This window comes from Onychostoma macrolepis, chromosome 02, assembly GCF_012432095.1.
Source record: "Onychostoma macrolepis isolate SWU-2019 chromosome 02, ASM1243209v1, whole genome shotgun sequence".
Taxonomy (NCBI): Eukaryota; Metazoa; Chordata; class Actinopteri; order Cypriniformes; family Cyprinidae; genus Onychostoma; species Onychostoma macrolepis.
Genome location: NC_081156.1, coordinates 18,320,992 through 18,336,524, shown reverse-complemented (window position 1 = coordinate 18,336,524; position 15,533 = coordinate 18,320,992). Strand labels below are relative to the sequence as shown.

The window sequence follows — 15,533 nt, the reverse complement described above, 5'->3', positions numbered from 1 at the left end:
AGAAGAAATGGACAGCACCTGAGTTAAATATATGAGTGTCACAGCAAAGGGTCTGAATACTTAGGACCATGTGATATTTCAGTTTTTCTTTTTTAATAAATCTGCAAAAATGTCAATTCTGTGTTTTTCTGTCAATATGGGGTGTTGTGTGTACATTAATGAGGAAAAAAATGAACTTAAATGATTTTAGCAAATGGCTGCAATATAAAAAAAAGAGTGAAAAATTTAAGGGGGTCTGAATACTTTCTGTACCCACTGTATGTATGTATATATATATATATATATATATATATATATATATATATATATATATATACATACAGGTGCCGGTCATATAATTAGAATATCATCAAAAGTTGATTTATTTCACTAATTCCATTCAAAAGTGAAACTTGTATATTATATTAATTCATTACACACAGATTTCAAATGTTTATTTCTTTTAATTTTGATGATTAGAGCTTACAGCTCATGAAAGTCAAAAATCAGTATCTCAAAATATTAGAATATTACTTAAGACCAATACAAAGAAAGGATTTTTAGAAATCTTGGCCAACTGAAAAGTATGAAAATGAAAAGTATGAGCATGTACAGCACTCAATACTTAGTTGGGGATCCTTTTGCCTGAATTACTTCAACAATGCGGCGTGGCATGCAGTCGATCAGTCTGTGGCACTGCTCAGGTGTTATGAGAGCCCAGGTTGCTCTGATAGTGGCCTTCAGCTCATCTGCATTGTTGGGTCTGGTGTCTCTCATCTTCTTCTTGACAATACCCCACAGATTCTCTATGGGGTTCAGGTCAGGAGAGTTTGCTGGCCAATCAAGCACAGTAACACTATGGTCATTGAACCAGCTTTTGGTACTTTTGGCAGGGTGGGCAGGTGCCAAGTCCTGCTGGAAAATGAAATCAGCATCTACATAAAGCTTGTCAACAGAAGGAAGCATGAATTGCTCTAAAATTTCCTGGTAGATGGCTGTGCTGACTGTGGACTTCAGAAAACACAGTGGACCAACACCAGCAGATGACATGGCAGCCCAAATCATCACTGACTGTGGAAACTTCACACTGGACTTCAAGCAACATGGATTCTGTGCCTCTCCACTCTTCCTCCAGACTCTGGGACCTTGATTTCCAAATAAAATGTAAAATTTACTTTCATCTGAAAAGAGGACTTTGGACCACTGAGCAACAGTCCAGTTCTTTTTCTCCACAGCCCAGGTAAGATGCTTCTGACGTTGTCTCTGGTTCAGAAGTGGTTTGGTAGCCCTTTTCCTGAAGACGTCTGAGCGTGGTGACTCTTGATTCACTGACTCCAGCTTCAGTTCTCTCCTTGTGAAGCTCTCACAAGTGTTTGAATCGGCTTTGCTTGACAGTATTCTCAAACTTGCGGTCATCCCTGTTGCTTGTGCACCTTTTCCTACCCAAATTCTTCCTTCCAGTCAACTTTGCATTTAATATGCTTTGATACAGCACTCTGTAAACAGCCACACCTTTCAGTAATGACCTTCTGTGACTTACCCTCTTTGTGGAGGGTGTCAATGTTCGTCTTCTGGATCATTGCCAAGTCAGCAGTCTTCTCCATTATTGTGGTTTCAAAGAACAAGAGATACCCGGAATTTATACTGTAGGGATGGTCATTTATTCAAACTCAAATGTAAATATTCTAATATTTTGAGATACTGATTTTTGACTTTCATGAGCTGTAAGCTCTAATCATCAAAATTAAAAGAAATAAACATTTGAAATATATCAGTCTGTGTGTAATGAATGAATATAATATACAAGTTTCACTTTTTGAATGGAATTAGTGAAATAAATCAACTTTATGATGATATTCTAATTATATGACCAGCACCTGTATAGTGTTGTATATTTAAGTTAGACAAACTGACAAATAATTGTGAAAATTAAATAGTATCATTTGGATGTGGCGAACGATGTCAGAGTTATGGACCTGTGTTTCCTTGTGTTACCTCTGTCTTACTTCCTGGTTTTCCTTATTTGGCCATTTACCTGCCCTTGTTTAGTTTGATTATCATTCGATCACCTGTTCCTTGTTAATTTACTCATTAGTCCCTCATTTGGTTCAGTATTTATAGCCCTGCCTTTCCCCTGTCTCACGTTATTGTAAGTGGTTGTGTGTCTTGATTTTCCCATGTGGATCTATTAAAGACTTTATTTGTTTGATATCTGCCTCCTTTGCGGTCCTTTGAGCTACTGGCTCCAACAACCCGTGACAGAAGACAGGACCTTAAAGATGACGGCTGAGGACAAGCTGTGGGGTTTGCGGCAGGCTGGTCGGAGGTTGGAATGGTATGTGGAGGATTTCCTTGCGGCACGACGCCGCTCTCGGTGTGTGCTTTCAGCTGGGGCTGGACGACAAGACAATCTGCTTTGATCTTCGCGTATGTGATTTATCCCCTGATCGAGCTGATTAATCTTATCTTTTATCTTGAATAATTCAAATTTTGAAGTTGAGGAAATGTTCCAGTCTCGTCGTCCAGCCCCCTCTGGGGCACGCCGTGTCTTGCCAACTCACCCCACGCCAGGAATCCCCACATACCGCACCAATGGCTCGGACCGCCTGCCCAGCCCCAGACATCCCTGAAAACTCCAAAGCTCGACCATCGTCCTAAGCCCAGAACCGCCATCTGCAGCTCACTCCAGTGTCGGCTCCAGCCCCAGAGCTCCTGGATATGGTGCCTATCCTAACTCCAGAGCCCACTCCTCCATTATTTGTTTGATATCTGCCTCCTTCATGGTCCTTTGAGCTACTGGCTCCAACAACCCGTGACAAACGAACCTTATAGAATTCTTTATCGTTTTTTTCTCGTTCACATTCTCACCCTTATTTCTATAAACTGTTGTCATATGGATGTACCATATGCTGGAATTACATGTTGAAATATAGCATGATTATTTTTAGAAATGCAAGTGACAAGTGTGATTATTTACATTTACACTCTGGGCAGATGCAATATTTCCAAAGCCATTTATGTCTTAGCGCTTCCATTTATTTGCACTTTTGCATACATTTAAATTTGTGGCAATTATTTAAGTAGGTAAGGACATGAGCCAAGCATTAAAACTAATCCTGTTCTATTAACAACGAAGTACCAGTATAATCGCCAAAACATTGCAGTGATGGATACAATTTGCATAATTAGATGAGTCAAATATTGAAGTTGGACCACAAAGTCCCATTAAGAATGGTCACAGGCTATAGGGTTTGATAATGGCTTGTGGACAGTAAAGGTTCAGAGTGTTGGCTGCATTATAAGATGGAAAGAGTGTCTTGAATTTATTCTGGCAGCTGTGGGAACCCAGTGCAGTGAGCTGAGCAGAGGCATAATGTAGGAATATGAATTCAGCAGCAGTTTTTTGAACATATAAAGAAAGGGGTCAAGAACATTTTCAATTGGAATGTCTGCCAATGTGCTACAGATGTTGTACTGATGTGACTTCAAGCTAAGTATACTATATGGGCCTCTTTTATGATACTTTCATGGTGCTTTTTTGTCATTTTGAAGCTTGACATCCCTGGTTCTCATTTAGGTTTCTTTCATTGTACAGGAGTCACAAGGATATTCTTCATATTTGTAGGTGATAATTGTAATGAAGAATGTTTAGCTTACTATTTTTACTATGTAAATCCTGACTTTTACTATTTTCTGCTCTTTTCTTGAACTGGCACCAGCACACAGTCATTTCCACTGTAATGGTCATCTGCCATTTATACCCCATTATCACTGTACACTTCACCTTCTCTATTTATATCCCTAGTCCTCTGCTGTTCTCTTACCTTCTACTCATACCATTTGCACTTGGTATATGCGCTTCTGGTTAAAAGCTAGCAGTATTTCAGTATTTATACTGCATAATAAAGTTTAATTTAATCTAACGGGTCATTTAGTTTTAAATATTTTCTATGCTGCATTTACTTTAGTTCAGTGTTTGTGGAGGAACTATTTGGACAGAGGAATCAGGGACAGAAAGCATCAGATATTTTTAGGGGGTGGATGTAATCAGTGGTCTTGTCTAAAGAAATGCATATAAATGCATAGATTAAATTACCGTCTTGGTGGTTCAATCATAGATTTATGCATTCAACAGAGAATAAAGACAGTATGATCATTAAAACAGTAGTTCATAGCTTTTTTATATAATTTATATACACACTATATAGCATTCAAACGTTTGGGGTCACTAAGATTTTTTTAATTTTCTTTTACATTCACAATTAAATAAGAGTTTTCCCAATAACCTCTTAATTGCTGATCAAATAAATCCTGAAATAAACTGCAGCATACTTTCCACAAAATATTAAACAATACAATCATTTTCGACATTGATAATAATAAGAAATGTTTTGTGTGCAGTAAATCAGCATATTAGAATGATCACAGAAGACTGAATAATGGCTGCTGAAAATTCAGCTTTGTCATCACAGAAATAAATCTTAAAAAATACGTCAAATTAGAATACATTTTTATAAAATAATAATACTTACATCATGAACATTTTTTTAAAAATATATTACATATAAACTCTGTTTTATTAATTTGTTAATAATTAATTTTATTAATTTTGATCAAATAAATGAGCAGATTGGTGAGAAATGATTGGTCAATAATCTTACCAACTCCAAACATTTGAACAGTAAGTGTATACAAGTATGTAATGGCAGATTTATATTTGAACCGTCCCTTTAAATCCTTTTCATGTTCTGAATATGGAGTCAATAATCCTATGATATCGTTACAGCTCAATGATTGGCCGTTTGATTTGTATCAGATGTGCTGCTTCTTTCGTTCACAGTGGAGCTGTTTAACTCAGTTGTGTAAAGATTCCCATGGCAGGGCGTATATGGATGGCTGAACAAGCCCTAATGTGTCATTCTGTGCTTTACAGTGACTGGGGGTATTTTAACTCGCCTGTCTATGAAGCATGCAGAGGCCAGTGGCCCAGTTTCTGCTTGACAACTCACTGTATAAGAATCTCTTCCAGGGTCTGTCACAATGGGTAGCTGTCTCACTAGAAGCTCATGCACAAAACCTGAGAAATTATGGTGTGTTGCTGAGCAACTACAGGCTGTCATTCATGTCACAGTTGAAGCGTCTCCAGAACGTTGATAGAAACGCAGCGTTTATTCTGTGTGAAACGCTGTTGTGAATCTATAGGCTGCAGGTTAACCTGGAATAGCAACTGCGCTTTCATGTTTGCCTACAGCAAATTATTCAACGCCTTTAACCCATTTAACCTTTCCGTTTTTGCTGAATGGTGAATAACAATAAGATCCAAGTGATGTTATTTTCAGCAGAGCATCACATGCCTCAGAGGACTGCATGCAACAGCCTTTTATGTTTCCACTCGGTTTGTTGCAATGATCTCTCTACGTTTTGTTATGACCGACAAGATCTCGAACTAGAGGTTTATACATGCCATAATGGTTTTGTGTGTCCGTCAGAGCTCTGAAGGGGAGAGCAAGCGAGCGTGGATGGATGAAGTCTGTCTGATAATGCTGATGTATGGAAGCAAGAGTGCCACAGTACATTCATGCGGCTGAGCTTCTCTGGCATGATTTTCTAGTGCGGTGTAATGACAGCCTAGGAAGCTGGATAACGTTTGCTCTGAATGTCACACAGCTGACATTCAAAGAGGAATAAACGTTAAATGCACACCTTATTGATAAAATAATCCTAGATCGAGACCTCCATTTTTATGGAGGATGCTGACTGGAATCTAAATGCACACACATTTAATTTATGGGCTGGAACAATAGCTTGGGATTGTGTGATGGCTGTCTGAATGTCTGATTGCTGATGTCATTAAGATTGAATCTTTAAACGGCTGGTGCGAGTGCATGAAGGGCTGTGGAGCTGGGTACAGTCTTTTCACAAAGAGCCTGTTCAGATCAATAAGAGAAGACAGCTGTAATTATATTGAGGTAGCACAGGGAGGCCGGTCTCCACTGAGCAGCAAACGCTTCTTAATAGCTAACACAGACAGCCTCTGATATTCATTCAGAAGAAAAGAAGGACCAGCCTAAGCTTAAAGCAGCAGCTCAAACCCACACCTGAGGTGTAGGTGATCTGATCGCTGTCTGTGTGTCAGTGGGGCCTGAAATGGACCTGCTAAAACATTGCCCACGAGTCACGACAGGCTGCTTACCCCTGCCATGTCTGATGATGACAGATGGCATCATTTTCTGAAGCTTGTCCAGGTGCCATACAGAGCTCGAGGTGTGGCAGAGCCATTGAAGAGCCTGGCTGTCTTTATGCTGAACCCAGAGCTGGTGATAATTATTCCGAATCATATCTTTCTTTCCCTCTCACTTTGTTGTTCTCTGTCTAGCCTCCTAATTAATGTTTGACTCGCTCACCTGTATTGTGTCTGTACTATATGTATAATATATATATATATATATATATCTCTAATGGAAGAAAACCACTCTGTATACAACTAGGCTTATCAGAATTAAATAACTGCTGGATTTTCCAAATTATATTAAGTTAATAGACTCTTGACGACTGATAACAATATTATTGAATAAATGATTTATTGGTTGCACGCCAGTCTGTTATTGTATGGACATTGAATTTACATTTTGACGCCCCTAAACATGACACTGAACAAAACAAACATGTCAGTCAGATGGCCTCCGGGGAGGTCCTTGACCATGGAAAGCTACTACTAGCTTGCAAGCTATGGAATACACTATAGTATATAGTATACCTCCTCCCTGGTCATCTGATCATACACTTGCTGACCTTGTAAATGGTTAAATTAAACTAAATTAAATTACTAAACAACTAAATTACTGAGGATCACACACTTCCAGACATTCACACTGCAAAGCAATGAAAGCAAATGAAAAGCAAAATGTGTTTTAAAATTGGCTCAAAACATTACACTCTGATATACTCTATCAAATCCAAGTCTGACGCAAAAAGCCCATCATACAATACGTCATATATATATATATATATGAAAAAATACAATTATAAGAAAGAAAAAAAAAAAAATAATAATATATATATATATATATATATATATATATATATATATATATATATATATATATATATATATATATATGTGTGAAAAAATACAATTATAAGAAAAAAATATATATATGACGTATTGTATGAGGATTCATATTATAAATATATATTTAATTTATATATATATTTTTTTTTTTCTTCTTTTTCTTGTATTTTTCATATATATATATATATATATATATATATAAATATAAAATATATATTTATAATATGAATCCTTGTAGGGACTCTCCATAGGCTTAATACTTTTTATACTGTAAAACCGTATTTTTGCATTTTACTTTCTCAAAAAAACTGTATGATTTATAAGCTTTTGTACCCATGGGGGCCTCAATTTAGGTCCCCACCGTTACACGAGTCCCCATGAGTCTGTGTGTATTCAGGTTTAAGTCCCCACCAGGATATATAAACCTGTACACACACACACAGGTTTGGTTTTGTGAATTGTGGGGACTTTCCATAGACTTCTATTGTTTTTATACTGTACACTGTATATTAATTTATATATTTATACTGTTTTTAAACGTATTTTCTATCGCCCTACACCTAAACCTACCCCTTACAGGAAACTTTGTGCATTTTTACTTTCTCAAACAAAACAAAAAAACTCATTCTGTATGATTTATAAGCCTTTTGAAATATGGAGACACGAGGAAATGTCCTCATAAATCACCTTCTCCTTGTAATACCTATATGTCATACCCATGTCATTGTATAAATTTGTGTCCTCATATGTCACAAAAACAGGCACACACATACAGAACGTGGTATCTTTAATGCTGCACCGTCCGTGCTGTAATTAATTAGCGAGATTTCATCTCTGTTGCATCTCTCAAGTCTATTATTGAAGTCAATTCACGGCAGCCCACTTAATGTTGACGGTTTGACGCCATCTGTTTCAATGCCCAATCCCAAACAGCATGTGAAGTTTAAAACCTGAGACGTAATAAGCTCAGGGCTATCAAAGTGTTAGAGCTGCGTACGTCAGAGCCTTGCTGATTTATCTTTTATAACGTATTTTTGTGGGCGATGTGCCTCATTAATGCATATGATCCTTACCTGGCAGCAGCAGCTGGTGTAATATGCTAATTTTCTCCCCGTTAGACTTGAATCAGTACAATATCTTAACACCATTCAGTGTGTGTGTGTGTGTGTGTGTCATAGTGGCTGTTTTTCAAAGCGAGTGACTCGCTTTATGTGTAACCGGCGAGCAGAGGGCGTGTCGACAATACAGCGCCGTACTCAAGGGTGCCAATAAATTCAATAATGACGCCAGTTAGCCCACCCAGCACAATACGTCCGATGGCACTGGAGCGTCCTTAGTGATATATGGAGCTCCGACGCGGCTTGTTGTTTATGGCAGACCTTCTGCATAGTGCACAATGAGCCACAATAATGAAATGAGAGCAGGAGCTTTCCGTGGTGCTGAACCTTTAGCCATTATACCAGACCAGGACGCGTTTGGAAGATAACGGTTTTATTAAAGGTTAATTTAAGCTTAATAAGGTTAAATAAAGCTTATATTCGGGTACTTCTACTGAAAATATCAAACATGGAAGCGTTTTAATCTTTTTAGCTTATGTAACGTGTCCACTGTTATTGTTTAGATTTAAATGCGTCAATGTCTTTTTGCAAGCGTTGTTACAAACGCAGGTTACCGATCGCGCACCGCAACGGCTTCAGTCTGTCTTCAGTGGAACTCTGGTAGCTACACGTCATCTTACGTTCACTAACACGGACCAATCAGCTGTGAGCTCGATGACTTCAGTAACAGTAAAATGGACGGATAACTAAGGAAAAACTTGAAGGAAAACCCCTTGGTATATGTACTTATTATATAATAATTGATTATTAATATTATGTTAGCATCGTTAACTGCATATATATATATATGATTAATAAAGAAAGATTATTCCCTTAATAAAGAAAAAAATAATAAATTGTATTTATTTATTAAATAAATAACATTTATTTAAATATTAAATTTAAATAAATTTAATATTTAAATTTGTAGACCAGAAACTAGCCTACACATGCTGGGTTTGATCTAACGGTCAGAAGCTATGAAAATGTCACGAATAAAGTTGACGCAGATATTATATTTGTAAATAAAATAATTTTATTTCAGCATAATAAAGTTTCTGCAGTAGCTGTGCATCGCGTGAAAAACCGCCACAACGGACGCTTCGTATTTACTTTTGACGCGCCGCTCGCGTCCGGTGGACAGCGTGTTTGGTTCAGGGTGAAATTCAAAACTGCACGTTTACAAATGTCATAGCAACCGAGCGGTCGCCTCTTTAACGCACCGCTGCCGTAGACATTATTTTTATGCGCGACTGTGGAGTTAGCAGAAGGCTGTGCTGCAATAGCTGGATATTGAACACCACGATGTGCTCCTGAAGAAGAGTTGCAAAGCAATGATGTCATAGTTTTAAGTAGGAGCCACGGGAGAGCATATGGTTCGTACCCGCTACCGAAAGGAAGTGTTGCTTTGTTATGAGCAGGCGGCGCTGTAGCTGGCGGAAGAGGAGGTCGCCCAGCCCAGTGTCTCTTCGCCTGGAATAGAGAAGCCCAGGAGAAGACGCGAAAACGGTGAGAAGACAAAGCTGCTACAATGGCCGCGAAATCCGACGGGGTGCTAAAGATGAAGAAGAGCGATGTAGCATTTACGCCTTTGCAGAATTCGGATCACTCGGGTTCGGTTCAAGGGCTCGCTCCGGGATCGCAGCCGGATTCTGGAACCGGAGAGGCGGACTTCGTCAACGGGGAGTCGCGGTGCTGTGGCTCAAATTCGACATGTCTCCGCCTCAGCAGGGAGCAGCAGAAATACACGGTCTGGGACTTTCTGTGGATCCTCGCCGCAGTGTCAGTGTATTTCGCGGATGTGGGCACTGATATTTGGCTTTCGGTCGACTATTACCTCCGCCGCGACTACTGGTGGTTCGGGCTTACGCTGTTTTTTGTGGTGCTCGGCTCGTTCTCCGTGCAGGTCTTCAGTTTCCGCTGGTTCGTCCATGATTTCAGCACCGAGGAGAGCTCTGGCGGCGGCGGCGGTGGCGGCGCGGCGAGCTGCTCCCACATGGACGGGAAGCTGCTCAGCTGCTCCGCTTCGCACGGAGACGTCGGAGCCCACCCGTCTACGCCTCAAAGACAGGCGTCCACGGCGAGCAAGAGCAACACCACAAGCAACAGCAGCAACAGCGCTACCGCAGCCCGGACTAGTAAGACACGCTCAGCGTCCTGTTCCCTCTGTATCTGGCTGTTGCAGTCCGTCATTCACATCTTACAGCTCGGACAAATCTGGAGGTGAGCTCGAGCAGCGCTTTATTTTCAATGGCACTTGTGATTTGAAGAGTCGAGGTCGGGTATTTACTGCTTGTCCTCTTTAAAATGCAGCACCTATGTTGTTTAGAGCAGCGTGCTTGAATGACACACTCCAAGCATGTTCTTGAGTTTGCAATGGTTGACACGTTAGGGCCTACACACACACACTGTGTGGGCTGGAGAGCTAATTTATCATCCTGTTTTCACTGTAAAGCTCATAACCGTGGAGTATCTGGTATAAAATTGCTTCTCGTCTATCTTGCAACAAGAGAAAAGGCACTTGTAGTGTTTTTATTTGTACTTGGTACAAAATGAAAAAGATTTCTGGATTGAATCAAGCTCGAATGACTAAAGAGTTCATAGACGTTCATTGACTCGTTCCGTTCAAATCCATTATTAATGTAATTGAGAATGAACCTCATAGAGAACTGAAGGCTATTAGTGGGCGATTGATCGCCTTGTATGAAAAGTAGTTGCAAATATTTCCCCCGTGGCATCTTACGGTGCATGAGGTTATTGGCTCACCCATAGAATTGTATTCTCTTTGCAGGTCAGTACATTAATTTACCCATGGTTGTACTCAAAGCTTACATCAGTGATAGAGCTAATGAACGGGATTGTGAAAACCTATTGGGTTTCACAGCGTCAGCCCATCAGGGTCTTCAGAAGTCTGAATGAGTTCTGATCAGCGTGTTCAATAGAGTGATATTCCATTTACTCTAAGTCTTTGACCCTGAGGATTGTGTTTGGATGCTGTCCAAACAGTAAAGGATGTGCAATTGCTATACTGGAAGTAGGCCATCAAAGCCGCGGTCTGATACATAGCAGTGATTGCATAGACGAGGTACATTATGATCAGCCTTTTTATGAAATCACACGGAGCTGTTGTTACTTACAGATGTGGCATTTCCAAATGCTATCGTACAGCTGCTTTGGTTTACAGCTCCCATATTTGTGTCCAGTCAGCTCTGAGTTTGAAGAATGTTGTTCGGCGAGAGTTGCTAATTGAATAAAAGCCATTCGTGGAAAAGCTGAATGGAATGACTTAATAGCCCACTTCACAAAACTAGGCCACAACCACACCAATGCAGCCCAACTACTGCAAAGTGCTCTGAACGCTTGAGCACTTCACCTGGGTATTTTCGTAAAACATTAGTATTGTTTTGCTTCCTCTGAAATGGCTGATTTGAAAGATCGTTTCCTTACATTATTTCTGCTTTATTTTAATTTTTTTTGTGTCATCCTGGTGGTGTCACATGGTGTATGGTGACGGGAGTGAAGCTGACACAGTTGTGCAGTTGTGTGCTCTCAGAGGGGGAGGATTGTTGAGACATGCACTGCACGTGGCACTGTGCAGAAGGTTCACCAGTCTGGGGACATCTCACAAAGCAAAGCAATTTAAAAATCGTTTGCTTTGCTAGTTAAGTTTTTGATATTCAACAAAGGAAATATGTCAGGCTGAGTGCTAGAGTTGGAATTTGATTGTGCAAGGTGAAGGTCTAGGTGTAGTTGTCATATATTGATGTATACATATTAATGTATTCCCATAGTAATGTGAAGAGAAAATCCTAACTATGGGAATGAGAAACACAAGAGTTTAGACACGAGTTTAGAGTATACAAGAGTTTATATATGACCTTTAATTCAAAGGAATATACCTGCATGCATACATAGATTTCAGGTCGACGTACTAGCAAGTTTTTGTTGCATTGTTGCTGAATCATGCCATCCTGTACCGATCTGGGCTGTTTGACGTAGTTCTGTTTTTCTCTTCATTGTGGTGCTGAGAATTCGAATACTGGATATCTGATTGTATATTGTGAGTCTCCACATCAGTAAAGTACAGTTACCTAACCGTACAGAGAAATCTGTGCATGTAGTCATACACTCTTAAAAATAAAGATTCTTTAACATCCATCACACAGAAGGTTTTTTATTGTGGAAAAAAGGTTTTTTAGTCTTTGAAATGTTCTTAAAACTAAGAAAAAAAGGTTATTTTGTGATCTGTTCACTGAAAGGTTTTATGGTTGTTCTTAAGAATCGCTGCAAAAAAAAAAAAAAAACATTTATTATAATAATAATTTGCTCCAATAGTGGAAAAGAATGTTTTAGACAAAGTCGGATTATTTATTATGCATAAAATTATATAGTTTCTTGTAAAGTGCTTGGAAGTACAAAATGAACAAATTTAAGTAAATTAAACTGGTGTTCTAAAATAAAAGCCACATTAACATACCACATATCACACTAACTGGTTTACTGTCAATTTAAAATAATCTACATGCAAAATATTTTCATTTTTGAACAGCAGTTAGCAACTAGACTCTGTGTAGGTAATGTGCTTTCATTTGATTAAAAAAAGTTTCATTTTTATTTTTTTAGGACAATAATTTTGTATTTTGCACAATTTTAATGGCCCATGCATCTCCTTTCTGTGATGAGCATACACTCATCTGGTCAAGAATGTGCTTGCAGGTTAAAAAATTATCTTTTGAGTTCCTTATTTTTGTGTATTTTCAAATATGTTTTTCAATGACAATGCTGTCTTGTTCTGTCCTGATTTGATTAAAAAATTTCCTGTATTTCCAAAACAATTTCATGGCAATTCGTGAATACTTTAGGTTTTAGCAAATTGATAGCCAATTCATATGATCGCATTCATAATTTTTTGTACGATCTGTTTACACCCCAGTGATGGTTATGTTTTAGGGATGGACCTTCATGCTTAGTTTTTTTTCTTAAAAAATAATAAATTTTCGTGTGATTTACTTTGTACAAATTTATATGAAATCGCCAACTTGCAAAATAGATACATTTCCCCATGAGATCGGTTTGATATTTCTGTTGTCCTTTAAAATGAATGGTAAAAGGCCATAATTAGACTAGACAGACAAGATTTTTCAGTTTTAGCTTACATCTTCAGAGAAATTTTGATGCATTTGTGACACCAGGAAAATGCAATACAGTGTTTTATTAATTACATTCTGCGTATTCAGGTTCTTTTATTTACTGCTGTCAGGCTTATTAGGCATAAGATGGAATTCTTATCTTCTGACTTCAGCTTAAGACCACCGTATATCTACACGATACATATCTATGCATAAATTACTCTTACATCTCATATTTCCATCATATGTCTTACAAGCTAATTATTTTTAATTTCAGGTAATAAATTAATCCCCTTATAATTTTGAAAGTCATTCTATATCTGTGTTTATGCATGTGGAGTCTTGCTGATTGCGACCTACATGATTGCACTGCAAATGAGTGTGCACCAAACCACTGAGTGCATGCCACTTGTTGTTGACTACATGCTGTATATATGTATGCATATGGGTCTGAATAAAGTATGAAGCATTTATATTGGCACAGTAGGGGTTTACTTGGCCTGGGGTTGTTATTTGAGTATGTTTTACAAGAAAATATTATTTCAGTCTTTCTGCTTTGCCATTTTTAATTCAGTGTGTTACTTGCTGTTTCTTTTATAATGAATTGAGAAATTTTCTAGCAATCAACATTTCATGGTAAATTCAATATTTGACTTGCCATTTGTTAATTGTGAAATGCAGAAATTGATGTGCTACACCATTTTTTTTTCTTTTTTCAACATCGCGATATGGCTTAGTTCAAATTGCCAAATGGCACCGGCTGTGGTATATTTAAATAAATATATGCACTACCGGTTTCAGAGTGAAGTGCGATATATGCACACATGCAGTTTATGGAAGTGTTTCAGCGGTTCTTCATTCTGAAACTGAAACCAGCTGCATATTTTATTATTTTTTTATTTTTTTGCCAGCAACCCATCAAAATAAAACCTCAGTGGTTTACCATTTGAAATTAATGAAAATAAAGCATAAATAGGGGTGGGCGATATAACCAAAATCTTATATCACGATATGAGTAATTGCATTTCATATATATGTATATATACAGTGTATATATATATATATATATATATATATATATATATTTCACGACATAGGCTAGTTATTTTTGCTTTAAATAAGGTCTTTCATATCAAAAATTTTGATATGACATAGAAATGTCATAATTCTTGTCACCAGTGTCAATATCACAAAAAACTAATACTGGCCTAAAAAAACTCACTAAGACAAGTAAACAGTGATTAAATAAGAATAAGAAACTAATTACAATCAATAGGACAAAAAACTACAGTTAAACAAATAAATAAGAAATGCTGCATACAGTACATTGTATAAAATAATCAAATGTATAAATATATATATTTATTCTTGTTAAAGTTCCAAAGTGATTAAGTCAAGAACAGTGAGAAATGTTCTCTATTTTGTTGTTTGATTAACATGAATGACAGACAGCAGGAATATTAGACTGCTGTCACTTTAAGATCTGCCCTGATCCAATGTGTTTTCTTTCTCAGCTGTTTCCTTTCACTTAATACCTAAATGACTGTTTTTGAGGATACTTGCAAATACCAGCATTTTAACACATACAAGTGTGTGTATTTAACCATTCAAGGCCTATAATTTGGCAAAAATAATTTAGTTCTCCTGCACTCTATGTGCACCGTCTTCATTTGTGCGTGCTCCTCTCTGACAGCGCTCAGAAACCGTCTCTTAGACAGCACGTGCATATAGCGAAATGAGTTCTCTTGCTGAGTGTGTTTCAACAGCTTAAAATCACTCGTTTATAAACCACAGTGCTTAAAATGTGTGCAAACGATAATTTATTTGTGACTGCGTAGGACAGCAACATCATGTGAGCATGTAACCATGATAGAGACAATAGTCGCAAATCTCTACCGGTTGACAAAAATGTACTGGTTAATCTTGTCTACTGGTATATATCGCCCACCCCAAGTATTTATTTATTTAAATATTTAGTGAATATTTAGTCATTTTTGTGTAAATTTAAAGTAAAATTACAGTTTTTTGTTTAATCACAATAAAATCTAAATAATAATTATAACTTTATAGTGATATTGAAGTGGTCAAACCTCAAGTAGAAAAATATATTTTTTAAACATCTGTTCACTTTATGGTTACGGAGTTGATTCCTGTAAAAAGTAAACCAAAGTGACACCCAGATTTTTCTAGATATAGTTATTCAGATATATTTATTCAAGTCAACAAGTGAAAATTTCTGTATCACAATGTCAACTT

The 15,533-nt window shown here is 37.7% G+C and overlaps 1 protein-coding gene across 1 annotated transcript in view; it reads left to right on the top strand.

Annotated features, from left to right (window-relative positions):
• Window positions 1-9,183: 9,183 nt before the first annotated feature.
• xkr4 (XK related 4) overlaps window positions 9,184-15,533 on the top strand; it is a 68,389-nt gene continuing 62,039 nt past the window's right edge. Inside the window, exon 1 of the mRNA XM_058760833.1 lies at window positions 9,184-10,371. Within this exon, the coding sequence (XP_058616816.1) occupies window positions 9,680-10,371 (692 nt within the window). The 5' untranslated portion in view covers window positions 9,184-9,679. The remainder of the gene's footprint in view (window positions 10,372-15,533) is intronic.